Source organism: Mustelus asterias, chromosome 17 (assembly GCF_964213995.1).
Source record: "Mustelus asterias chromosome 17, sMusAst1.hap1.1, whole genome shotgun sequence".
Classification (NCBI taxonomy): domain Eukaryota; kingdom Metazoa; phylum Chordata; class Chondrichthyes; order Carcharhiniformes; family Triakidae; genus Mustelus; species Mustelus asterias.
This window is the reverse complement of record NC_135817.1, coordinates 7,421,107-7,448,174: the sequence shown is the minus strand read 5'-3', so window position 1 is coordinate 7,448,174 and position 27,068 is coordinate 7,421,107. Positions and strand designations below refer to the sequence as shown.

Sequence of the window (27,068 nt, the reverse complement as noted above, 5' to 3'; positions counted from 1 at the left end):
TTCTGTCTCTGTCCCCCCCCATTCTGTCTCTGTCCCCCCCCATTCTGCCTCTGTCCCCCCCATTCTGCCTCTGTCCCCCCCATTCTGTCTCTGTGCCCCCCCATTCTGTCTCTGTCCCCCCATTCTGTCTCTGTCCCCCCACCATTCTGTCTCTGTGCCCCCCCATTCTGTCTCTGTGCCCCCCCCATTCTGTCTCTGTCCCCCCCCATTCTGTCTCTGTCCCCCCCCCATTCTGTCTCTGTCCCCCCCCATTCTGTCTCTGTCCCCCCCCATTCTGTCTCTGTGCCCCCCATTCTGTCTCTGTGCCCCCCCATTCTGTCTCTGTCCCCCCCCATTCTGTCTCTGTCCCCCCCCATTCTGTCTCTGTCCCCCCCCATTCTGCCTCTGTCCCCCCCCATTCTGCCTCTGTCCCCCCCCCATTCTGCCTCTGTCCCCCCCCCCATTCTGCCTCTGTCCCCCCCCTCATTCTGCCTCTGTCCCCCCCCCCCCATTCTGTCTCTGTCCCCCCCCATTCTGTCTCTGTCCCCCCCCATTCTGTCTCTGTCCCCCCCCATTCTGTCTCTGTCCCCCCCTATTCTGCCACTGTCCCCCCCATTCTGCCTCTGTCCCCCCCCATTCTGCCTCTGTCCCCCCCCCCCCGTGCTGCCTCTGTCCCCCCCCGTGCTGCCTCTGTCCCCCCCCGTGCTGCCTCTGTCCCCCTCCGTGCTGCCTCTGTCCCCCCCCCCGTGCAGCCTCTGTTCCCCTCCGTGCTGCCTCTGTTCCCCCCACTCTGCCCCCCGTCCCCCCCACTCTGCCCCCCGTCCCCCCCCACTCTGCCCCCCGTCCCCCCCCACTCTGCCCCCCGTCCCCCCCCACTCTGCCCCCCGTCCCCCCCCGCTCTGCCCCCCGCCCCCCCCGCTCTGCCCCCCGTCCCCCCCGCTCTGCCCCCCCGTCGCCCCCGCTCTGCCCCCCCGTCGCCCCCCTGCTCTGCCCCCCGTCCCCCCCTGCTCTGCCCCCCGTCCCCCCCTGCTCTGCCCCCCGTCCCCCCTGCTCTGCCCCCCCCAGCTCTGCCCCCCCGTCCCCCCCTGCTCTGCCCCCCCAGCTCTGCCCCCCCGTCCCACCCCGCTCTGCCCCCCCCCCATCCCCAGCTCTGCCCCCCCCCCCACCCCGCTCTGCCCCACCCCCCCCCCCATTCTACCTCTGTCCTCCCCCATTCAGCATCACATACTGTATTTGGGTGCAAGAGATACTTAGTTGTTCACACGCCTCATATGAGACTGGTCTATGATGGTAGATTTTCTCTCAACCTGCTATGAAGTGGAGTAACTTTATCTTGATATTTTAACTCCTTTTAATTGTTTTTCTTCAGTGGAACCTGATCAGGAGTCAAAGGAGCTGCTGCAAAATAATGTAGAAGTGGAAGAGAGGTTGTCTGGCAGGGATGTTGGCTTGAGTTCTGAGTTTAGGACTTACATGAAGGTAAGTGATGAACGTTGTCCACAAAAATCATAGAATCCCTACAGTGCCAAAGCAGGCCATTCAGCCCATCAAGTTTGCACTGGCTCTCCGAAACAGCATCTTATCCAGACCCTATCCCCATAACCCCATGTATTTAATCCCCCTAATCTACACATTTTGGGACACTAAGGGACAATTTAGCATGGCCAATCCACCTAACCTGCACATCTTTGGAATGTGGGAGGAAACCCACACAGATACGGGGAGAATGTGTAAACTCCACACAGTCACCCAAGGTTAGATTCAAACCTAGGTCCCTGGCGCTGTGAGGCAACAGTGCTAACCACTGTGCCACCATACCGCCCATGTGCATACTCATGTAATATATGGCATTCAATATGGCCACTGCATTCATCTATTGATGGCTCTGTCTCTTCACAGTCCATTGCACTCCTCCTTGGTCAAGGAGGTACATCAATCAACTCTGGGGGAAATCCGAGATTGTCACCTTTGGCCATTTGTGATCACCTCCCATCAACCACCTAAGAACTTACTGTCTTTGAAATTTAAACTTTTGAATTAAAAGTTCTTTCCACAATCAAGTCTGATTGAATAATGAGGTTAGATTACTTTGAGACAGGGTCCAGACATAGAAACACTAAAGATTCAGGTTTGAAGTGTTCAGTTGCCAGTTACAAAGGGTTGTAGGTAGGGAATAGAGTTCAGAAATTTGAATGGCTATCAGGACTTCTCTAGTTTTTGTAAAAATAATCTATTTCTTCATTTATATCAATGCTGCCAACTGCAGTACAAGTCAAAAAGAAGGGAAGAAACCAACTGAAATCATATTCACTTAATTTTAAATGTAACTGCCGCAGTGTTTTTCATGCAAACTACCGGCAATGTTATTAAACAGGCTAGTTAGAAAAAATATCCACACCATGTTGAGTGGAGAACAAAAATGACCAAAACAAGCCTTAAGATAACAGGTGGAACCATTGTCAATAGTACGTTGCTTCCTATTGTATTTCCACTAATCTCTGAAGTGATAGTTGGTGAAGGTAATTCTAAATTGATCAGCCTCTTGGGAAGCGATACTTTGCTCGTCAGTTTGCTTTTCAGATCCTAATTTAACATTGCTTCCATCAATCATCCACGCACAGCTACTGACCTCAGATATAAAAATAAAGGAGCTGCTTTACATTATCATCTCTGTTTTCAAAAAGTGTTGGACTTGAAGGGAAGCTTCAAGAAAAATGTTCCAAATGCAGCTTCATAGGAGTCTACCAGAAGTAAAACTCAGTAATGACTTAAAACAAGATTGGCCATTTCCGATCCTTGGAATTCTACTTCCTATTGGAAGGTGTCACTTTCATATGATTGGCTTTTATTAATTGCGTAGAAGCCTTTAAATATCAGTCAAAGTATTAAGTGGTGTGCTGTCAAACCCCAAATTGTAGACCGAGCCTTTGGTGCTGACCTGACCTTGTATATCTCCTCGTTACTGGATAAATCTCTGACAATACATAGCATTGCCACATCAGCCTATTTTCCAGTGTCTCTTGAATTCTTTTCTCTTTCTTTTGGCCTTCACACATCAACATTTGTTTATCCTTCAGCATAGAAGAAAACAACCAAAGTATCATCTTCCAGTTACGTTCCTCACACTATAAATAACAGCCTAGGTCCAATTTATGAGTACCTCAGTTGATTAAAACTATCCCCATGTTGTCTGCCAAAGCTGGCTCCATAGATGTAAAGGGCACTGCTATAATGAGAGGGACAGTGGCTCATTTATATTTTATATGTAAATTATTTTGATAGTACTAATTTATTCCACCTCGATCTATTCCAGAAATTGCTGTTTTGTAATTAATGTGGAGGATGTCTTGCTCCCAATGATCAGATGCTTTCATTTGTCAGCGTTCATATCAGATGTCCAAGGTTAAAGGGGTTTTATTTGCAATTCCAGTTGATGATTATGACTGTATAAAATTATCTGTCGTTGTAGTTGTGCCTCTTGGACATACAACTCATGTTTTTTTTTACACAGGGCAGGGTGACAGAACCTGAGGAGCCACTGCGGATTGAGGAAGATGCAAGTTGGACAGTAGAACAAATGTTAGTAATTTTTATACATCGATTCTTGTTTATTTAGTGTTGCTGACCTTCCTGCCATACTCAGCTGCAGTTCAGTGCTATGTGCACCTACATCCAGTTCCTCACCATCCATCCTCTATTCACACTAGGGTCAAAACCCTCCAACCAAGGTCAGCTCACTCAATGCGGATAAGGTTTGACCAAGGAATATGCTACTCACATGGTTGAGCTGTGCACTAGTCAGTGTTTATTTTGCTGTTTTTTTCTGTCTTAAGAGCATGGTTTTCTAGAGTGAAGTCAAGACCAGCCTTCTCGCTTCTTCCAGGAACACTTCCATTTTGTCAGCCATTGAAAAGGAGGATGTTGTGTTGTGCCATGCCAATATTTGACCACAGACTTAGGACAGAATTTAGTTTCTTACATGCAGACCCCACCCGCCCAAACTGGTTCTCCAGCCATTGGGAGCCGTGCTACAATGGGAGAGGTTGGCGCAATTTAAGTGCACTCAGGCACTTAACTGGTCAGAGCCAGGCACACACACACACACCCCACCCACCGTGGGATCAAAGACCCCAGCGAGTGAAAATTCAGCCTCTCAGAGCTGTTAACCAATCAGAGTTTGGCAAATCTCCATTGCTGCAGCGTCACCTGGAGCGGTGGCCATTGTCAGCACTGCTCCGAGGCCTGTCCACAAGATTGCCGCTGGATCCTTGGAGACCGTTGAATGGGATGGGAAAGGGGTTTGTCAGAGAGAAGGTGGGCACGTGGGAGTAATGGCGAGAGTAGGAAGGTGGCTTTCAATGGCCTCATTTCCCCTGTGTTGCCAGGTGTCTAGATTGGGCATTGAGCGCTTGTTGACAAGTGACCTCCTTCAAGATCGCTGGCAAACCCGATTGCATTTGCTTCAGGGGCCACAGGAGAGCCATGTGAGTCCCATTACATCCCTGAACTACCATGAAAATCCAATGGGCTCATAAGTAGTGTCAAATGGCTCATTAATGAACCTAATTGGCATTCCATTGCCAGAGGTTGGGATTCCCATTCTGGGCCGTTTTCACCCTTGACTTATTTGGGGACAGTTTTCCTGACACGTGGTCAGTACTGAGAGTCAGGCTGGCGCTAATAAATCATCCCTGACCAACACCTGATCAGATGGTCAAGTTCCTCTCCAACATTGGAATTATTTTCCTGCTGTGCTAATTTCACTGCTTTTCATCAGATCCAGAGAGCCGATTACATTTTTAGATGCTACCTGGTTGAGGCACTGATATGCTTGTGATCTTTCCTCTACGGGAGGTAGAATGTGCTATGTAATTGGAAGCTGCCTGGTCCCTGGCATCAGATCCACCATGCTTTTAAATGTGCAGCAAGCAACCCGACATCGACAGAAGCTGTGTAGCAAATTGCAAGCTTGATTTATTGTGTGGGTGGATGAATAATTACATCTAGATTGATCACTTGAAGTATATTATTTAATTACTACTCTCAGAGCAGGAGAGATACTTGAAACATTGAATTAGCCCACAAATGTGATTTCTTGTCTCATTTACCTCGTGTCATGTAAAGACCATTTCAGGTCAGTATGGACGGTTGCCTTGTATCTTTTCCTTGCATCTTTTCCTTGCAGAAAGGCCATTTGGCCTATTGTACCTGTGCTGGTGCTAAAATCTTATCTAATTTCCTTGCCCTTTCTCTATATTTACTCAACCCAATTCCCTTTTAAATAATTTGGTAGTCTCTGTCTAAACAGACTCTAAGAGTAGAGAATTCTGTGTTCAAATAATCTCTATGATGAAAGAAAATCCATCTAACTTGCCATTTTATTTTTCACACGGTTATCCTGAGTCTATCCCCTCCTGTTACTCTACATTTTCATTAAGCAATGGAAACCGTCTTTCACCATCTCCCTTCTCAGTCAATCAATTTGTTATTAAAAAATTGCAAAAACAGGGGATCACAATGTTGGAAGAAATGGCAGAAGCCGTGAACAATTTTACTGGCATGGGTCTGTAGGGTGGCAGATGCAGTTTAATGTTGTGAATGTGAAGCAGCGCATTCTGAGGAAAAACATAGTATTGCCAACATGTTAATATTTTTAACTGCATGGAGAAACAAATCCTGAGGCGCAGATACAAAGATTTTTAAACTGGTAACTGGGTCCTACATACAGGGAAAGAGAGTGATTTTGGAGTAGTACAAGACCAAGGTTCAGTCACAGTTTGGACTGATGCAGTTCTGAGCATCTGATTTTAGTAAGGGTGTTAGAGCCATGAGAAAGATGCAGCAAAAGTTCACTAAAGTGATACCACATTTCTTGGAACATAACTGAGACACTCCACTACTCACACCACACCAATCCAAAAAGTTTCGATTATGCCCTTCTTTTCGCACTCTATGTGCCTTAATTTTCATAACAAGTCTCTTGGCCACCCGTTTAATATAACATCCATAATTTCAATTCAATTGATATTTATAGTTATAGATACATGCTGTTACTCCTGTAATTTGTACATGTTGGCTTCCTTTTCTTCCATGTACCATTCACTTGGTATGTATTTCATGTATGTCGGAGAAAAACATTTGAAGCTAGTCACCAAAGTTACTAGTGGAAAGGAAGCTGAACTTGCACCTTCCACAAAGCTGGCTAATGCCAATGGGCGAGCCAGAACTATGTCATCAATGTTAATCCCTGCAGAGGCTCAAAGAGATCCTTTTGGAGGAGCTGTGCATTCTTCACAATAGAATTAAAACACAATACCATTGTGAAGAGCAACTTCTATATAATGTCACTAATCAGAAAATGGCTTTTCCATTTCTAATATCACAATTCTGTTGCAGACCAAACACAGATCAGCATCTGGACACAGGACCAGAGGTGACAGAAAACATGAATTTGCCAGGAGGCCCAGTGCAGGAACAGCAGAGGTACTGCTTTGTGTACCACAAAGAATTTTACTTTGTGCTTTATGATATCCCTTCCTTTCCAACTTCCAATTTCTCCTAACCCCTTCCAATTCATTCATTTTGTTCAAAGAACCTCATCTGCTTCCTATAATCTGGTGGCCTGTCTTTACTAATCTTGCCCTGTTTAAGTACAGCCCTTTTTCTCTTTTACTGACTGAGCCTACCCCAGACGTTTTCAGTAATTTATAAAGACATTTCCGTTTGACTATTCCCAATTCGCTCATAATTCTGGTCATGAAATTTCTATGTTCACCAAAGATTGGCCTCAATCTTGCAAACACAGCATTTACAACCCGTATCTTTAATCTCCAGTACTACTTCATTCTTATTTTATTCATTTCCCCAATAACAAGCACCATCTGCCCATTTCTCATTCAATTCACACACTCCTTTGTACCTGTAATCTTAATCCCTCAAGAAACTAACTACCACCTCGATAAATCTAACTGTAACCATCCCCCCGAGATTAATCATTAACTGTCTTTATCTGTGATCTGAACCCGCACTAATCTAATTATTGCCCATCTATAAATCTAATTTTAACCTACAGTAGATGAATCACTGCTCTTTTTAAATTTACCTTTGTCGCTAATGTGTCCAGAAGGTTTTATCTTCAAATTTATTATTTCTAACCTTCCTTTTGCACCTCACTTCTCAAAAGTCTTGTGCCTTACATTGCTCTGAGATTTCCTGTTTTCACTTCCTTTCCATAAATCATTGAATCCTACAATGCAGAAGGAGATCATTCGGCCCATTGAGTCCGCACCGACTCATTTTATCCAGGCCCTATCCCCATATCCCCACGTATTTACCCTGTTAATTCCCCCCTGCACATATCGGGACACTAATGGGGTAATTTAGAACAAAGAAAATTGCAGCACAGGCCCTCCAAGCCTGCACCGATCATGTTGTCCGACTGAACTAAAACCCCGTACCCTTCTGGGGACCATATCCCTCTATTCCCATCCTCTTCATGTATTTGTCAAGACGCCCCTTAAAACTGTTTCCACTACCTCCCCCAACAGCGGGCTCCAGATACCCACTATCCTCTGTGTAAAAACCTTGCCTCGTACATCTCCTTTAAACCTTGTCCCTCGCACCTTAAACCTATGCCCCCGAGTATTGACTCTTCCACCCTGGGAAAAAGCTTCTGACTATCCACTCTGTCCATGCCCCTCATAATCTTGTAGATTTCTATCAGGTCGCCCCTCAACCTCCGTCGTTCCAGTGAGAACAAACCAAGTTTCTCCTCATAGCTAATGCCCTCCATGCCAGGCAACATCCTGGTAAATCTTTTCTGTACCCTCCCGAAAGCCTCCACATCCTTCTGGTAGTGTGACGACCAGAATTGAACACTATATTCCAAGTGCGGCCTGACTGAGCTTCTATAAAGCTGCAACATGACTTGCCAATTTTTAAACTCAATGCCCCGGCCGATGAAGGCAAGCATGCCTTCTTGACTACCTTCTCCACCTGCGTTGCCACTTTTAGTGACCTGTGTACTTGTACACTCAGATCCCTCTGCCTATCAATACTCTTAAAGGTTCTGTCATTTACTGTATATATCCTATCTGTATTAGATCTTCTAAAATGCATTACCTCGTATTTGTCCGGATTAAACTCCATCTGCCATCTCTCCGTCCAAGCCTCCAACCGATCTATATCCTGCTGTATCCTCTGATGATCCTCATCGCTATCCGCAAATCCATCAACCTTTGTGTCATACGCAAACTTACTAATCAAACCAGTTACATTTCCTTCCAAATCATTTATATATATTACAAACAGCAAAGGTCCCAGCACTGATCCTTGGGGAATGCCACTTGTCACAGCCCTCCATTCAGAAACGCACCCTTCCGCTGCTACCCTCTGTCTTCTATGACCGAGCCAATTCTGTATCCATTTTGCCAGCTCACCTCTGATCCCATGCGACTTCACCTTCTGCACTAGTCTGCCATGTGGGACCTTGTCAAAGGCCTTACTGAAGTCCATGTAGACAACATCCACTGCCCTACCTTCACCAATCATCTTCGTCAAAAGCATTAGCATAGCTAGCTAATCAACCTAACCTACACATCTTTTGACCATGGGAAGAAACCAGAGCACCCGGAGGAAACCCATACAGACACGGGGAGAATGTGCAAACTCCACACAGACAGTCACCCAAGGCTGGAATTGAACCTGGGTCCCTAATGCTGAGAGGCAGCAGGGCTAACCATTGTGCCACTTCGACTGTCGACTAATGAGCTGAACAGACGAATGCTCCATCAGAAGACTCTGGCTATTGATATGCCCATCAAAAGGATTACTCACAGCTCTGAGACACGAGTGTCAATCACAATCCTCCTTCCTGCCTCACTGGTTTGTTTGATTCTGTGATCTGTGCCTTTGATCAACCTGTTTCAAACCCTGTGCAAATATGTTAGAATACAGGGTACCAATGCATACTGTGTTTGTCAGAATCATTCAGACAGTGTTTTAAAGAGATACACAGGATTGTCACAGATTGAATTGCCGATGTAATTGTCACCAGGCTAACATTGATGACCCTACATTCAGTCTCTACTTGGACAAAATAAATCACACCTATCTTACAAACCTTTAGCCTGTCACACTGAAATGCATGTTCCGATTCTGTGTATAGCCAGCAATTAATAAGAAGTAACTGATAGACCAACAGACAAAATGCATCTTTTTTCTGGCAGCTGAATGTGTACATTTAATTATGTGCCGTCATAGTCAAGTTGTTACTATTGATTGGATTGTTTAGTCAGTTCAGTTCTACCATTTCAATTTGAGTAATGTGAAAATGACCTACCTCCATTTTCAGTGTGAGCTGCTTGAGGGTGACTTCCATTTTTAGTGTGCTGTTAACTCAATCCATTTTGTGTGTGAGAATGTCCATCATTTTGGTTGAGTTTTTTAAGATGCTCTCCATTTGGATTGAGCTGTGTGAGAAAGTCCTCCATTTGTAGTCAGGATGTGGGGCAGAAAATAAATCAGGAGATAGAAAATCATAGAAACCCTACAGTGCAGAAGGAGGCCATTCGGCCCATCGAGTCTGCACCGACCACAATCCCACCCAGGCCCTACCCCCACATATTTACCTGCTAATCCCTCTAACCTACGCATTTTAGGATTCTTAGGGGCAATTTTTAACCTGGCCAATCAACCTAACCTGTATTACAGTAATTCTGGGGGATTTCAATATGCAGGTGGACTGGGAAAAATCAGGTAGGTAGTGGATCCCAAGAAAAGGAATTTGTGGAATGTCTAAGAGATGGTTTTCTGGAGCAGCTTGTGACAGGGCCTACTAGGGAACAGGGAATTCTGGATTTGGTGATGTGTAATGAGGCAGACTTGATTAGGGAACTTAAGGTGAAGGAACCCTTCGGGAGCAGTGACCACAATATGATAGAATTTACCCTGCAGTTTGAGAGGGAGAAGCTGGAGTCAGATATAACGGTATTACAATTAAATAAAGGTAACTACAAAAACATGAAGGAGAAGCAGGCCAGAGTTGATTGGAAAGGGAGCCTAGCAGGGAAGATAGTGGAAGAGCAATGGCAGGAGTTTTTGACAGTTATTTGGAGGCACAACAGAAATTCATCCCAAGGAGGAAGAAGCATGCGAAGAGGAGGACAAAGCATTCATGGCTGACGAGGGAAGTCAAGGATAGCATAAAAGCAAAAGAAAAAGCATACAAAGTGGCAAGGATTAGTAGGAAGCCAGAGGATTGGGAAGCCTTTAAAAACGAGCAGAGGACAACTAAAAAAGCAATAAGGGGGGAGAAGATGAAATATGAGTGTAAGCTAGCTAGTAATATAAAAGAAGATAGGAAGAGTTTTTTCAATATATAAGAGGTAAGAGGGAGGCAAAAATAGCCATTGGACCACTGGAAAATTAGGCTGGAGAAGTAATAATAGGAAACAAAGCAATGGCAGAGGAACTGAATAGTTACTTTGCATCAGTCTTCACGGTGGAAGACATCAGTGATATTCCAGAGCTCCAGGAGGGTCAGGGGGCACAGGTGAGTGTAGTGGCCATCACTAAGGAGAGGGTTCTGGGGAAACTGAAAGGACTGAAGGTGGATAAACCACCTGGACCGGATGGACTACACCCCAGGGTTCTAAAAGAGATAGCTGAGGAAATTGTGGAGGCATTGGTGGTGATCTTTCAGGAATCATTGGAGGCAGGAATGGTCAGTAAGAAGTCTCACGACACCAGGTTAAAGTCCAACGGGTTTATTTGGTAGCACAAGCCACAAGCTTTCGGAGCACTGCCCCTTCATCAGGTGAGTGAGAGTTCTGTTCGCAAACAGGGCATATAAAGACACAAACTCAATTTACAAGATACAGGATAACGAGTCTTTACAGGCAATCAAATCTTAAAGGTACAAACAATGTGAGTGGAGAGACCTTGTAAATTGAGTTTGTATCATAATGTGCCCTGTTTGTGAACAGAACTCCCACTCACCTGATGAAGGGGCGGCGCTCCAAAGGCTTGTGGCTTGTGCTACCAAATAAACCTGTTGGACTTTAACCTGGTGTTGTGAGACTTCTTACTGTGCTTACCCCAGTCCAATGCTGGCATCTCCACATCATGGCAGAATGCTAGCAGAGGACTGGAAAGTAGCTAATGTAAACACCGCTGTTTTAAGAAGGGAGTGAGGCAGCAGACGGGAAATTATAGGCCGGTTAGCCTGACTTTGGTCATTGGCAAGATTTTACAGTCCATTATTAAAGATGAGATCGCAGAGTACTTGGGAATGCATGATAAAGTAGGAGTGAGTCAGCACGGCTTTGTCAAGGGGAGGTCATGTCTGACAAATCTGTTAGAGTTCTTTGAGGAGGCAACAAGGAAGTTAGATAGAGAGCCAGTGGACGTGATTTTATTTAGATTTCCAGAAGGTCTTTGACAAGGTACCGCATGGGAGACTGTTAAATAAGCTAAGTGACCATGGTGTTAAAGGTAAGATCCTGGCATGGATAGAGGATTGGCTGACTGGCAGAAGGCAGAGAGTGGGGACAAAGGAGTCTTTCTCAGGATGGCAGCCGGTGGCTACTGGTGTGCCTCGGGTCAGTGCTGGGACCACAACTTCTCACAATATACATTAACGATTTGGAGGAAGGAACTGAAGGCACTGTTGCTAAGTTTGCAGATGGTACAAAAATATGTAAAGGGACAGGTGGTATTGAGGAAATGGGGGCTTGGACAGGTTAGAAGAGTGGGCAAAGAAGGGGCAGATGGAATACAATATAGAAAAGTGTGAGGTTAGGCACTTTGGAAGGAGGAATGGAGGCATAGACTATTTTCTAAATGGGAAAATACTTAGGAAATCAGAAACACAAAGGGACTTGGGAGTCCTTGTTCAAGATTCTCAAGGTTAACGTGCAGGTTCAGTCGGCAGTTAGGAAGGCAAATGCATTCACGTCGAGAGGGCTAGAATACAAGAGCAGGGATGTACTTCTGAGGCTCTATAAGGCTCTGGTCAACCTCATTTGGAGTATTGTGAGCAGTTATCTGAGGAAGGATATGCTGGCCTTGGAAAGGGTCCAGAGGAGGTTCACAAGAATGATCCCTGGGATGAAGAGCTTGTCGTACGAGGAACGGTTGAGGACTTCGGGTCTATACTCGTTGGAGTTTAGAAGGATATGGGGGGATCTTATTGAAACTTACAGGATATTGCGAGGCTTGGATAGAGTGGATGTGGAGACGATGTTTCCACTAGTAGGAAAAACTTGAACTAGGGAGCACAACCTCAGGCTAAAGGGACAATCCTTTAAAACAGAGATGAGGAGGAATTCCTTCAGCCAGAGAGTGGTGAATCTGTGGAACTCTTTGTCGCAGAAGGTTGTGGAGGCCAGGTCATTGAGTGTCCTTAAGACAGAGATAGATAGGTTCTTGATTAATAAGGGGATCAGGGGTTATGGAGAAAAGGCAGGAGAATGGGAATGAGAAAAAAATCAGCCATGATTGAATGGCGGTGCAGACTCAATGGGCCAAGTGGCCTAATTCTGCTCCTGTCTTTTGGTCTTATTTGAATTGAGCTGTTTGAGATTGTCTTCCATTTAGATTGAGCTGTGTGAGAAAGTCCTCCATGTGGATTATGAACAATGTTCCTCAGCGGGAAAGCTAGTTTCTTAAGTCAGCAGATTCTGTGCACTGAGGAGCGCCTGACATTGTGGTTTGTTGAAGGGGCTTGACAAGAGATTTTCAGTGACATTGTTGAATATTTAAAAATAATCCAATTAATTTAAAATTATTTCTAATTGCATGAAAAGCAACGTGTAAATTGTCATGATGAACTAACACGACTTTTAATTTATTTTAAATGTTTTGCTTTTGTTTTGCACACAGATTGAATCTGAATTGTACGAACAGTAGTGATGTACACCTGTATCCTTTGCAATTGGAAACAGCAGTCCCTTTAGAACATAAAACATCTGCAGTAAAGTAAGTTTAATTTTCTTTTTATTAAAACCAGCTTTTGTTATGACAGAAGCGGCCAAGAATTTTTTAATTTGTTGTATTTTCGCCTTTCCATGCCTCTCCTGGAGTGAAACGTTTACACATGCAAAACAGCAATTCACTTTGTTTCTAATTTTTCATATCTAAATAATCTTGCCGAGTCTATTCTACCATGGCACTGCCATAGGGACACAACACGTGAACCTGATCTTGTCCTCACCTAGTGACCATAGCATACTTATAGCAAGGGTCACCAGTAATTGTAAATGGCAATGCCGATTTTCTGTTGCCAACCCAAGGGCACTGAAGCTAATTGTGTGTATGGTGGCTAAAATCAACATGGCTCGGGAGTGGAACCTGGAGCCTCCCTTGTCCATCTGCCTGAGGCACTCGCTAAGTAACCTAGAACATTGGGGACCCCCAAACTAAGTGTTACATTGCAGAGTAAAATAAATCGCATTGAATACTTTAAATATGGAAAGGGAAAAAAATAAATTCACCAAATGAATAGAACAGTCCCATATGTCTCTAATGTCTCTCATAAAAAATGATTTAAAAAAGAATCTGGTCCATCCAGCCTTCTCTCATTTCTATGCTGTCTTATTCACCGCAATACAAACATTATCCACCCTGTCTGGGGCTGTGGAATCTCCTGAGAGAGGCCAATTAATAAACAGATTCAAAACAAAAGTCAATTAGAAAACAAAACTGGAAAATTCCTTTCTGACCCCCATTAGCTGTTTGAACCTAATCCAGGAGATCTTGTTGGCCCTGATCCACCTGACAGGATTCTCACAGGATTCTTGTGCAAGGTGATCTCTGTCCTTCTGAGCGTGACCAGTCAGCTGGATTAAAGTTTCTCCTAACCATACTGCCTCTTTTTCAATTGGAGATGTGCATGGCTTTAATCTGTTATTTGGCATCTTTAAAGTTTGAGTATTAACTCTTTGTCATGGCCATTTCTATTCGGATCCCGCTTTGTTTGCTGATGTTTGTACAAGTGTCCAAAGTTGATCATTTGAAACGTCTATTTTAAACTGTTGAGCTATTCCCTTGAGTTTCTGCTTTGTGTTCTGGATGTGACCATCTGACTCCTGAGGCTTAGCTGACTGTGACTAGTACAGAAATGGTGCAGTGTGCACCAGTGATGCCTCAGTGTAACTCTTCACTTAGGTCCAACAGGATTGCGTCCAAGGTGAGACCATCAAAGATCTAAAGCTTGTTTTACATTTTATTTGCTGGAATTCATTGTAGCATGGTGACGCAGTGGTTAGCACTGCTGCCTCCCAGCGCCAGGGACCCAGGTTCGATTCAGGCCTTGGGTTGACTGTCTGTCATGTTCTACCCGTGTCTGCGTGGATTTCCTCCGGGTGCTCTGGTTTCTGCTTATACTCCAAAGACGTGCAGGTTAAGTGGATTGGCCATGCTAAATTACCCCTTAGTGTCCCAAGATGTGTAGGCTAGGGGGATTAGTAGGGTAAATGTGAAGGATTACGGGGATAGGGTAAGCCTAAGTTAGGGGATAGCCTGGGTAAGATGCTATGTCGGAGGGTCAGTGCAGAATTGACGGGCTGAATGGCTGCCTCCTGCACTGTAGGAATTCTATGATTCTGTGGGGAGAACAGGGTTACATTTCTTGAACTATAACAGATTATGTATATGTTTATTAACTCTGGAATCTGATTGCTTTTCACTCTTAAATTCTTAAAAGGTAATACCTATCAACTTAACTCTGCATGTTATCTATTTGGAAAGTAGGGTTGACACAAGCCATGGTTGACACAATAGCTAAATGTTGTTCTTCTTCATTCATTCCAGTGGGCAGACACCAAAAATTAATTCCACGGCAAAGTTTTCCAGTTACCAGGTGAGGAAAAATAATGTATGATTTCTGTTAATGGATAGAAGGCATTCATAAGTTTGTAACATTCAGAATGAATAGGAAGCAATAACAGCAACATTGTACAAGCAGCATTGGAACAATTTAGCTGTGCATGTGATAATCAAAACCTTGGTCCTGCTCAGCTAACTTCCCCAGTGAGAAGCTTAGCTGTAATTACTGAGGAGGTTCCAGGTTTGGGCTGAGTTAGTGATTGCTACTGTTGGCATTAGTGTACCTGGGTTAGAAATGGAAAATTGTCCAGTGTACCAGCTTGAACCGATCACCCAACTTTGCATTCTGAAAGTGAGGGCAGAACCTGATGCAAATGTGATGTCCAGTCTGTTAGGAAATTGCTGTAAAAATCATTTATGGCCACTTGGGTGATTGGTGTTAAAGGAACTATAAGGGATAAATTAAGAGGACAGCTTGTATTGAATAGCTTTGGATTTTTTTGCATACAGAAGATTAGGGGTTGATCTCGGTGAGCAATTTCAAGAAATTAAGGATCTGTTGGTGTAGATAGAAAGAAGCTATTTCCTCTGGTGGGGTTGTCAAGAACAAGGGAGCCATAAAATTAAAATAGGAACGAGGCTGTTCAGGGATGTCAATACACACATGGTAGGGGAAATCTGCAACTCTCGCCACCAAAATGCTGTTCAGACTGGGGATCAGTTCGGTACGGTAGCACAGTGGTTAGGGGCGGCACGGTAGCACAGTGGTTAGCACTGCTGCTTCACAGCCCCAGGGACCTGGGTTCGATTCCTGGCTTGGGTCACTGTCTGTGTGGAGTTTGCACATTCTCCTCGTGTCTGCGTGGGTTTCCTCCGGGTGCTCCAGTTTCCTCCCACAGTCCAGGGATGTGCGGGTTAGGTTGATTGGCCATACTAAAATTGCCCCTTAGTGTCCTGGGATGCGTAGATTAGAGGGATTAGCGGGTAAAATATGTAGGGATATGGGGGTAGGGCCTGGGTGGGATTGTGGTCGGTGCAGACTCGATGGGCTGAATGGCCTCTTTCTGTACTGTAGGATTTCTATGATATCTATGATTTCTAAAATTTCAAAACCATTTGATAGATTTTTGTTAATGAACTGCATTGAGGATCAATTGGGTGGATCAAAGGGTTAAGATCAGCCAGAATGGGCAGGTGGGGTTGAATGGTCTACTCGCTTTAATATGTTCATCTGGAGCCATAATTGAGAAGGGCTCCAGAAAAAGAGAAACATTAGTAAGGGGTGTTATGGAGGGTGTATTGTGTAGTTTATAATTAAAATGTCATCAACTTTAGTGCAGGTACTGGGTGCAGTGATGAAAGTGAGAATTCAAGCAGTGCATTATATTTTTGTTCAACTACATGTTGTTATAATTGTGAATCTAATTGTTAGTGATGTATTTATGGATTTATCTCCATGTGAATGAGTGCAGTGTAATGCAGATTTTAATTTTCATGCTAAAGCAGCTTTCTTCTGTTCTCATTTTTAGGCTCTTGCTCCATTTTGTGTAGATGAGGATTCTTCATCTGAGGTCATTCATTCTATTCCGTAACAATTTCTAACCTTGTTAACTTTGATTCATCTGTTTCTCCATATTACTAACCTTTTCTAAAGGGAAATGCTACCACTGTTTGGAAGTAGGTGCAAAATAGCATTTTGAAAACCTTTCTCCCCAATTGCATCCCTTGTGAGCTTCAGATGGATAGAAATTATTGTGGATTATAACATGATCGTTTAACATCACTCTGCTATTTGACGGCACTGTAAATTCAATACATTGATTAACAGGGAAAGGGGAACTTGATGTAAGCAAGTTAGGCAATAGCACAATGATGCTGTTAAAATAACTTCTGCAATGTTATAGTTGAAGGCTATTCTCTTGATGATACCAAGTGGGCAGATGCTTATGACTAAGAATTAGCAGGGAGGTTACTTTGACCAAATTGTGATTAATATGTGGCATTTTCTGCCACAACCCATTGTTAAAGCCAAGTCTATAAATGGTTTTAAAAGAAAATTCATTCCTTAATAAAAGGGAGTGTTAAACACAATGGGGAGAGAACAGCGGAATGGGATGAGATCCCATGTCGATGAAGCTACTAACATAGACATGATGTCCATGGGAAATGTGACTCAATAGTGGCTAGTGTACTTTGTGTGTTTGGTTTAAAACACTTGTGGCATGTTATGTGGTAGGTGACATATACACCATTGCTCTGGATAATATGTGTGACTTTGAAATGGTCAGCTATTGAGTCACAAGGTACTGGAGGATGAAGGGATATCAGTACTGCCCGCCCATCATATTTTTAAAATCACATATCTGTATTTTTTTATTCTTTCTTGGGATTTGGTGTCACTGGTAAAGCCAACATTTGTTGCCTATCCCTAATTGCCCTTGAACTGAGTGACTTGCTAAGCCATTTCAGAGGGCAGTTTAGAATCAACCACTAAGATAAAAGCAAATTACTACGGCTGCTGGAATCTGAAACAGAAAATGCTGGAAACTCTCAGCAGGTCTGACAGCATCTGTGGAGAGAGAATAGAGCCACTGTTTCGAAACATTAGGTCTGTTCCCTCTCCCCAGATGCTGTCAGACCTGCTGAGATTTTCCAGCATTTTCTGTTTCAGTATAAGGGTTAACCACATTGCTGTGGATCTGGAATCACATGTAGGCCAGACCAGGTAAGAATGGCAGATCTCCCTTGCATAAAGGACATGGGTGAACCAGGTGGGCTTTTTGTGACTATCACTGATAGTTTCATGGTCGCCATGACTGCGACTAACAGATTTATTAATTGGGCTTAAATTTCCCCAGGTGGCATGGTTGGATTTGAACCCATGTCCTCAGAGCATTAGGCTGCTTCTCCAGATTACTAGTCCAGTGACATTGCAGCTACATTACTGTCTGCCCAATGTTACGTCCTGTCAAATTTCTGCTCAAGGTGAGACACAGATTTTGACTTCAGTGTGATGAGTTTATCTGTGCGATTTCCATATAATAACGGTTTAACAATAAAGACAGAATGTATAGCATTAAAACAGGAATGACATTGTATCATCACATCCTGGTCCAGTTATTTCTCCTCCTTACCTAAAGACTGTACTTGATCTTGACTGTCCGAGAGGTCGTATTGTAAAATGTTGTGTGTTGAATTTCTCCAGATTTCTACAACAGGCAGTAGAATATGTTAGTGATTAAGCTCTTCAGTTGATCAGATTTTAGTTTGATAGCTGGTTGTATACAGGGAAAAGATTTTCTCAGCACAACTGTTCATGCAGGTATTAATGTGTAAATTATTTAAATTGAGATTTATTTGTGAATTTTTGTATCCATTATGGATAGAAGTGGCAGTTTTGAAGAACAGTTTTCCATTTAATGGATCACCTGTTTATCGGTTGCACAATATAAGTCTCAAACCAGCACCCTTTATTGCACCAGTATAAATCATGGTTTCCTCATGCAATCCAATTTGCAAATGAGATTGCCAAGTAATTGCAGTTTGTTGTGCTAGCCAAGACTCACCCAAGGAATGAACTGAAAATGCCGAAGGATAAAGCAGCCAGCTAGGGCAGGAGGTTGTGTTTTATTGTTCTGGGCTGGAGGACTAGATGATCCTCCAAGCCATTTGGCCCTTTGAAGTTGAGCAATATATTCATCAGATCAAAGCCTATTTTAATGGTGAGTATTCTCTTTTATTGCAGACAGAAAGCTCCGCCTTGGAGCTCGAGTTTCAGAGAAAACGTGAAATCATGCTGGAGAGAGCAAAGCATGAAGCTGAGGTGGCATCGCAACGCTCGGAATGGCAGAAGTCCAAGCAGGTGCTACAGTCATCTGATGCCTATATGTGATTGAAAGTTTCATATAAAAACTTGAGAAAAAATGATTGAACCTATCAGGCCCATTCATCCATGTATAATTAATCCTACCCCAACACATCAAACCCATGTCTTTAAGTCCTGCTCCCTGTGCCTTCATTGCAGAGTACTCAAGCTGTACTATTAGTGCCCACTGTTACGTTAATCATTTCCTCACCAGGAGTTAAGTTCAGCTTGTTAGTTGACACTAAACCTTTGCCAGGAGGCTGATCGACAAAGAGACTACCCTCTCTAACGTGCTTGAGAGTTGATAAAGTAGAGCTTCTGTTCTCCAGTCCTATTTTTATTGTCCTGGTCAAATAACTTGTATCTGAAATTATCATTGTTTTAGTACCCTAATGGATGTTTGGTCGAGAATACATAATGAGGCTTGGCTAAGAGCACAGAAATTCATTAAATTGTTGAAACAGCTGAGCTCCAGAGAAAACACCACCTTTCAAAAGGTTCCCTCATGTAGACTATGAGGTGCTTTGAACCGCGACTCTTTCAAAAGCTGGTCTGACTCTGAATATTAAGACTAGGACATGCTTATCCCCGCAATAGAGCTGGCCTGGCCTGGAGTGTAGAGATGAGCTGCAACCAGAACTAGTCTGTGCTTTTAAAGAGCACTCCTGAAAATTGGAAATCCCCAGATTTGGCTTGCAAGTCCCAGAATCAGGACCCATCTACCATATTTAAAAGTCTCCCAAGTCAAACTGACCCTGTAATAATTCAATACCAATCTGTCAATCCCAGCATTAAGTATATTCAGCAATGGAGCATCTACAACCCTCTGGAATGGAGTATTCCAAAGATGCACAACCCTTTGAGTGAAAACATTTCTCATCTCAGTCCAAAATGTTGCAGCCCCTGATTCTGAGACTGTTCCTCCATTGCTGAGGCATCCTGTTTCCCTCAAGAGAAACATACTAAAGTGAAACATTTCTTTTTCTATTGTTTATTTTTTAGCTGACTGTATTTCCAAATTTGATTTTGTCTTTTATCTGCCCCCAGTGCAAGATAATTTAGTGATTTGTTGTCTTTATGATTGAATGGCCTAAATATTGTGCTTTTTTTAAACATGCATTGAAATCCCCCAGAATACAAATGAGAGCCTGGAGAAGAATGATTCTCAAACCGAGGTAAGTGTCACAAAGGAATGCCTGTGTCAAAGGTTAATTCCCTCCTTTTTGAACTATGCATCACATACATTCTGTGGAAGCTCATAACCCAATCTGGGGCAATAGAGCAGCAGTATCAAATGACTTGGTTAACTTTTTAAAAAAACACATGTTTAAGCATCACCTTTCTCATCATCTATCCTTCTGAGAAAAATTGCCATTCTGGATATCAGCAGTGATTTTATAAACAGACCAAGTCTCCTATGAATCAAGACTTGTACTAGATTCATACTGTGTACAGTTTAGTATGTCTAGCTTTAATTATTAGTGCTCCATTGTAGCTTCTTCGATATTGTGCGTTTCTGCTATCTTTTTACACTAATGGATCGCAATCATCAGCTCAATACATGCAACCCTAGATTAATTGGGTCAGGTGTGTTTAAAAGAAGCTGTTCAATTAAAATAAAATAAGGAGGTTAATTGAACCAGGGCATAGAGGTGCATTCTATACTCTATTTTAAAGTCATGTATTGTAAATTTTACATTTTCATTATAATTTCCTCATTTATAATGAGAACTGACCATGCCACGTCACGCTGAGATCACATTGGAAACAGTTTCAATGTCCCAAATCTTTAATGTATGACACAGTGCATTTTAGCTTTACATAGAATAAAGTAAATTCTTTATGTCCTTTGGGCTCCACTGCATTACTGCTGTATGTGAACAGGTCTTAGTGATGGCTGTCTCATAATATAACTTCTTCCATTGGGGGTTGAAAACCATCACCACAAAGTTGTGAATGTCACAGGCAGATACTCGTATAATGGACGATTAATCTATGGTCAAAAGTGTGCCTGCTGCAAGTCACAATGATCTGTGCTTTCCTAAGGAAAATATGGTTTTAAAGCCAGAGTGTTCTCAGATTTGTTCTCCAGCTGTGCATGATGCAGCTTAGGAAAGGCTAGTGATGCTCACTGTGTCCCCTTCCTCCCCAGCACCACCCGCACACTTTCCTTCAGGGTCTCCCATTCAACAGATAATTAAAAAGTGCGACAAAGATTTTCTATTTTGAAACAGTCTACATATTGTGCAAGTCTAATTACTGCACTTTGGTGTCTCATTGAATCATATGAACACACAAAATAGGAGCAGAAGTACGTCATTAAGACCCTCAAGCACCTGCTCCTTCTTGCATCTCTATGCCCTGGTTCAGTTGACCTCCTAGTCTCCAACCCTGTCTATCTGTAAATTACACTTGGATCCTCATGTGTAGTCCAATGGGAAATGGACTGGTTTCTTTTTGGAAAGATAGAAATAAGATCAGAAATCTCAGCTCCCATAAGAATGTCCTTGCTAAGAACTGGTGCAAATGACCATTTTTAATGAGATCAGAATTAGGAGTGTTATCTCATGAGGTCCGATTGCTGAAATTGCCGTTACTATATTTCTGTTAAAATAAGCGATTTAAAGACATCAATTACCGTTGACAATCTAAGGTTCTTTATTTTTTAATTAACAGCTGGATGCAATATCAAGAAGATCGAAGTTTAAAATATATCTTAGCACATGTAAAAATCAGCACCACTGTATCCCAAAACCACAGAAAATTGATTTTCAAATAAAGCATTCTTGACAGGGATGTTGCTTCACAAAAGTGTTTGTAAAGTGCAGTAATCTGTTCATTAACACTGCAATATCAATGAATCACTGAACAAGTTGCACTTCAAACATATGCTATAGAGAGAATTTAAGATACCAGCTGTCATGGTGGTAATTGGACTAGGTATTTTTAAAATTAATTTTAATTAAAATCCTGTAGGATGAAGACAAGACTCCCACAGTGACTCCTACAATGTCTCCTGTCGCATCCCCCACAACTCCATTTGGACTGAAGCCACGATCTGGTAAGTAAATCTCTTAAGTTGGCTCATAATAAGATCGTCCTACTCCACGTCAGTGTACAGTGAGATTGAAAGGGTTTCCTCAAAGAATGGCCAACTTTAGACATCGCTCTCAAAAAGAAACATTTTAGGTGTTGGTGGGAATTGTGGAAGATCTATTTTAAATGTGAGAGGCACAAACCTTGATGAATTCTTCAGTAGCAATGAACGCAGCTCTTTGAAATGCATACAACGACATATTAGTAAGATTCCATTTGTATACTGCAATAACATGGTTATTAGCTTGGTATTTGTTTGCAGTGCTACAGCATTAAGTTTAAAATGGTTTGAAACGTATCTGTAAACATTTTACTAGTGTTTATGCAGAAACTTTTCAAAGTTGTACTTCCAAATTTTGATCAGGTTGTCATTGTGGGCACCAGGGTCCAAAAATGTTGGCTATCCTCCGCCCAAATGGCACCCAGTGCATCATCATATACTTGTATGGAAAGTTCAGCTCCGCCTGTCACTTGGCTGTGATATCCGTCAATAGATTGAGTGACCTCAGAACGAGGTCATTGTGGCACCAAAATGGTGACAATCTTGAATACCCTTATTTGTATCTTTGCAATAATTTTCACATTTAGCTGAAAGTTTGTTAGAATGTGTGTAGTGGATAAGGTTTGCTGTTCAGGAAGATATTTGATTTCAAGTAGATGAAGAACAGATGTGTGATGTATGTTTAAGTTGTTATGTCGGCTGTCAAAGTTCTTCAGTAGCCAGTGGGACTCAGTTACATATCTATCACAATAAAGGGGAGGAGTTTGTTAGGTGTGTTCAGGAGGGTTTCCTGACACAGCATGTGGATAAGCCTACAAGAGGAGAGGCTGTACTCGATCTGGTACTGGCTAATGAGCCCGGACAGGTGTCGGATCTCTCAGTGGGGGAGCATCTTGGGGATAGTGATCATAACTCTATCTCCTTTACGCTAGCATTGGAAAGAGATAGGATCAGGCAAGCTAGGAAAGTGTTTATCTGGAGTAAGGGGAAATATGAAGCCATCAGGCAGGAGATTAGAGGCGTAAATTGGAAGGAGGTATTCTTGAGGAAAAGTACCGAAGTACGGTGGCAGATTTTCAAGGAATGTTTGTCTGGAGTTCTGCATGACAACGTTCCGATGAGACAGGGAGGTTTTGGTAGGTTACGGGAACCGTGGTGCACGAAAGCTGCGCTGAACCTGGTCAAAAAGAAAAGGAAAGCGTACAAAAAGTTCAGAGAGCTAGGCGATGATAGGGATCTAGATGAGTATATGGCTTGTAGGAAGGGACTTAAGAAAGAAATTAGGAGAGCCAGAAGGGGTCACGAGAAGGCCTTGGCAGGTAAGATTAAGGAGAACCCTAAGGCATTCCATAAATATGTGAAGGGTAAAAGGATGAGATGTGAAGGAATAGGACCTATAAAATGTGACGGTGGAAAGGTCTGTACAGAACCGGAAGAAATAGCAGAGGTGCTTAATGAATATTTTACCTCAGTATTCATGGTGGAAAAAGACCTGGGTGGTTGTACTACAGGATTGAGGCGGACTGAAAAGATTGAGTATGTGGACATTAAGAAAGAGGATGTGTTGGAAATTTTGAATAGCATCAAGATAGGTAAGTCGCCGGGACCGGATGGGATGTACCCCAGGTTACTGTAGGAGGCAAGGGAAGAGATTGCAGAGCCTCTGGCAATGATCTTTGCGTCGTCGATGGAAATGGGAGAGGTTCCGGAGGATTGGAGAATTGCAGATGTGGTTCCTATATTCAAGAAAGGGAATAGGGATAGCCCAGGAAATTACCGACCGGTGAGTCTAAACCTCAGTGGTTGGTAAGTTGATGGAGAAGATCCTGAGGGACAGGATTTATGAACATTTAGAGAAGTTTAGTATGCTCAAAAGTAGTCAGCACGGCTTTGTCAAAGGCAAATCGTGCCTGACAAGCCTGGTGGAGTTCTTTGAAAATGTGACTAAACACATTGACGAAGGAAAGTCCAAAAATGTGCGGGTTAGGTTGATTGGCCATGCTAAAAAAAAAATTGCCCTTAGTGTCCTGAGATGCGTAGGTTAGAGGGATTAGTGGGTAAATATGTAGGGATATGGGGGTAGGGCCTGGATGGGATTGTGGTCGGTGCAGACTCGATGGGCTGAATGGCCTCTTTCTGTGCTGTAGGGTTTCTGTGATTCTATGATTCTGTGAAAAGCGGTAGATGTGGTTTACATGGACTTCAGCAAGGCGTTCGATAAGGTCCCCCATGCAAGACTTCTCGAGAAAGTGAGAGGGCATGGGATCCAAGGGGCTGTTGCCTTGTGGATCCAGAACTGGCTTGCCTGCAGAAGGCAGAGAGTGGTTGTAGATGGGTCTTTTTCTGAATGGAGGTCGGTCACCAGTGGAGTGCCCTGGGGATCTGTTCTGGGACCCTTGCTGTTTGTCATTTTCATAAATGACCTGGATGACGAAGTGGAGGGATGGGTTGGTAAGTTTGCAGGCGACATGAAGGTTGGTGGTGGTGTGAATAGGTTGGAGGGATGTCAGAAGCTGCAGCGTGACATAGATCGGATGCAAGACTGGGCGGAGAAGTGGCAGATAACCCGGATAAATGTGTAGTGGTCTATTTTGGCAGGTCAAATGGGATGAAGGAGTATAATATCAAGGGTAAGACTCTTAGCAGTGTAGAGGATCAGAAGGACCTTGGGGTCCGGGTCCATAGAACTCTTAAATCGGCCTAGCAGGTAGAGGAGGTGGTCAAGGAGGCGTATGGTGTGCTGGCCTTCATCAATCGAGGGATTGAGTTTAGGAGCCGGGAGATAATGATGCAGCTTTATAAGACCCTCGTCAGACCCCACTTGGAGTACTGTGCTCAGTTCTGGTCGCCTCATTACAGGAGGGATGTGGAAATGATTGAAAGGGTGCAGAGAAGATTTACAAGGATGTTGCCTGGATTGGTTGGCATGCCTTATGAGGATAGGTTGAGGGAGCTCGGTCTTTTCTCCTTGGAGAGACAAAGGATGAGAGGTGACCTGATAGAGGTGTACAAGATGTTGAGAGGTATAGATCGGGTGGATTTTCGGAGGCTTTTTCCCAGGGCTGAAATGGCTGTTACGAGAGGACACAGGTTTAAGGTGCTGGGGAGTAGGTACAGAGGAGATGTCAGGGGTAAGTTTTTCACTCGGAGGGTGGTGGGTGAGTGGAATCGGCTGCCGTCAGTGGTGGTGGAGGCAAACTCGATAGGGTCTTTTAAGAGACTTCTGGATCAGCACATGGGACTTAATAGGATTGAGGGTTATAGGTAAGCCTATATATAAGCCTAGGTAGGTAGGGACATGACCGTCGCAACTTGTGGGCCGAAGGGCCTGTTTGTGCTGTATTTTTTCTATGTTCTAAAGCTGGGGTGGTACACTGATATGGCATTGAGAATTATTATTTTCTTTTAGAATTGCTTTGTGTTGTTCACATCTCGTATTCATACAGATCTTCCATATCTCGTCCATAGAAAATTGAGGCCGTGCGATATGTTTCAATTTGTGGTTGCTCTTGTGTTGTTTTATAAATACCAATCCATTCGTAGTGACTTAATTGGAAAGACCTGAGGCAGAAGTTTCCTAGTGTAGGAATACAATGTCATTTATTTTGGTTGGGCATTGATTTAAAAAAATGTGCTTTTCACTGTTGTCCTTTTGAAGGCAATGAGGAAAGGGAAGAATGCTTGTTTGGCCTTGTCCCCTATATCAAAGAGCTTGCTGTCCAGTGAGTGGGAGGTTTCATTTTGAAGTGTAACGTATCTGTAGTTATTTCTACTGTTGGATCTTCTTTAATTGTGGATTTACATTTTTAGCAGTGACTCACTGATGGTGTATGAAGCAAAAGAGTGCTCATTGACACAAGAATGTATATTGTTATCTGAATGCAATGCTTCATTCAATAAATTAAATGGTCATTTCAGCCACACGTGGTCCAGAAGCCTTTCTACCAGTTAAATTTTTTGGCTTTATGAAACTTCTTATTAATGATTGGCCATCATTTCCAGGAAACATTTAAGAAAGTGAAGTCAGAATTTCCAGCACTTTTATCAGTTTCAGTCAAGTAAAGGGATCAAAGTTGTTGCTTGCATCAAAGAAAGTTGCTTACAGATGATAATTGACATAGATTGGGTGGGAGGGGGGAAACTAGAAACAAGCAGCTAATATCCTAGATATCAGCTTGCCGTTGCAATTTAATTTAACTGGTTTTTATTCACTTTTGTTGTCTGAAAGGTGGGAATTTAGAAGCTGTGGAGTGGAATACTTACCATTCTGATATACTTTCTCACGATATGTTGTGTCTATCAACAGTAAAGATTTCCTGTAATCTACCCCCAAGATGTATTCTAACCCAGACTCAGAAAAGTGCCCTCTGCTGTATCAGTGTGACACACCTGTACCCCACACCAGTCATTCTTATAGCAACTCTGAAGTGAAGTGTCACATTCTCATCCTACCAGTCTAAACTGTTCAAAGGATGGTTTAGTAAAATGGATTTCTGAAGACCAAATGTAAATGATGCACTTTGTAAGCAAGTTACTGGCAGTACCTGTCTCTTATAAACTTGTAACATACACAACTAGTGTCTTATGAAACCATTACTAATTTAATTTAAAATAATTGCATCTAAATGTTAACTGCTGTCGTGAGACTTTTGGAGTGATTGGAAGAAAAAATTGGCTAGGTGTTAGATGGAGAAGATATGGAGAGAGTCGGTGTCAAAGAGTCAGCAGACATGATGGGTAAATGGCTATCAGTGTCCATGTTTAAAGATCAGTGCACTTCACAATCAAAACCTTCCAAAAAATTAATTGGTTGTTAATGATCATTATACACACAGTTGTGGCAGATTTTACTTACTGGGTTTCAGCGTATTCTGACCTTCACCAAAGGATGAATTAAGTTTGTGCATTGACAGTCTGTACTTGTCCAGTATAAATAAGCCACACCATAACTTTTGGAGCTTTTATTCACGTTAATTGATGAGCAGTCAATGTCTAATGTTTAATCTATAAGAAATTGTAAGAATTTATCAGTTTTTTTACAGCAATTTTTGTGTAACTGTTCCCATGTTTGCACTGTTAACTGCATGATTTGATTTGTATTCAGTAGCTAACAGATTTTTTCTTATCTGTTTTGTGTTCTGTGTTTCTTCACACTTTTTTGTCCTTTTTAATCTTGGATTTCTTGGTCCAACCTTGTATCGATTCACATTGCATTGGCTACTTACTGGTTGATAAATCCTGATCTTTGACTTTCCTGGTCCACTTGGCATTTGTCCAATGCCTTTTGGACCTGCTTTGTAC

At 42.9% G+C, this 27,068-nt stretch overlaps 1 protein-coding gene across 7 annotated transcripts in view; it reads left to right on the top strand.

Annotated features, from left to right (window-relative positions):
* Positions 1-27,068, top strand: part of lrch1 (leucine-rich repeats and calponin homology (CH) domain containing 1) — a 209,014-nt gene that overhangs the window by 157,346 nt on the left and 24,600 nt on the right. For all 7 annotated transcript variants that reach the window (XR_013499884.1, XR_013499883.1, XR_013499882.1 and 4 more), the window contains exons 9-17: positions 1,349-1,458; positions 3,491-3,558; positions 6,376-6,462; positions 12,862-12,957; positions 14,791-14,839; positions 16,335-16,376; positions 18,551-18,667; positions 19,804-19,845; positions 21,647-21,731. Coding sequence is in view for 3 of the 7 variants with exons in the window: in XM_078232222.1 (XP_078088348.1) it covers positions 1,349-1,458; positions 3,491-3,558; positions 6,376-6,462; positions 12,862-12,957; positions 14,791-14,839; positions 16,335-16,376; positions 18,551-18,667; positions 19,804-19,845; positions 21,647-21,731 (696 nt within the window). In the remaining 4 variants the exon portion in view is untranslated. The remainder of the gene's footprint in view (positions 1-1,348; positions 1,459-3,490; positions 3,559-6,375; positions 6,463-12,861; positions 12,958-14,790; positions 14,840-16,334; positions 16,377-18,550; positions 18,668-19,803; positions 19,846-21,646; positions 21,732-27,068) is intronic.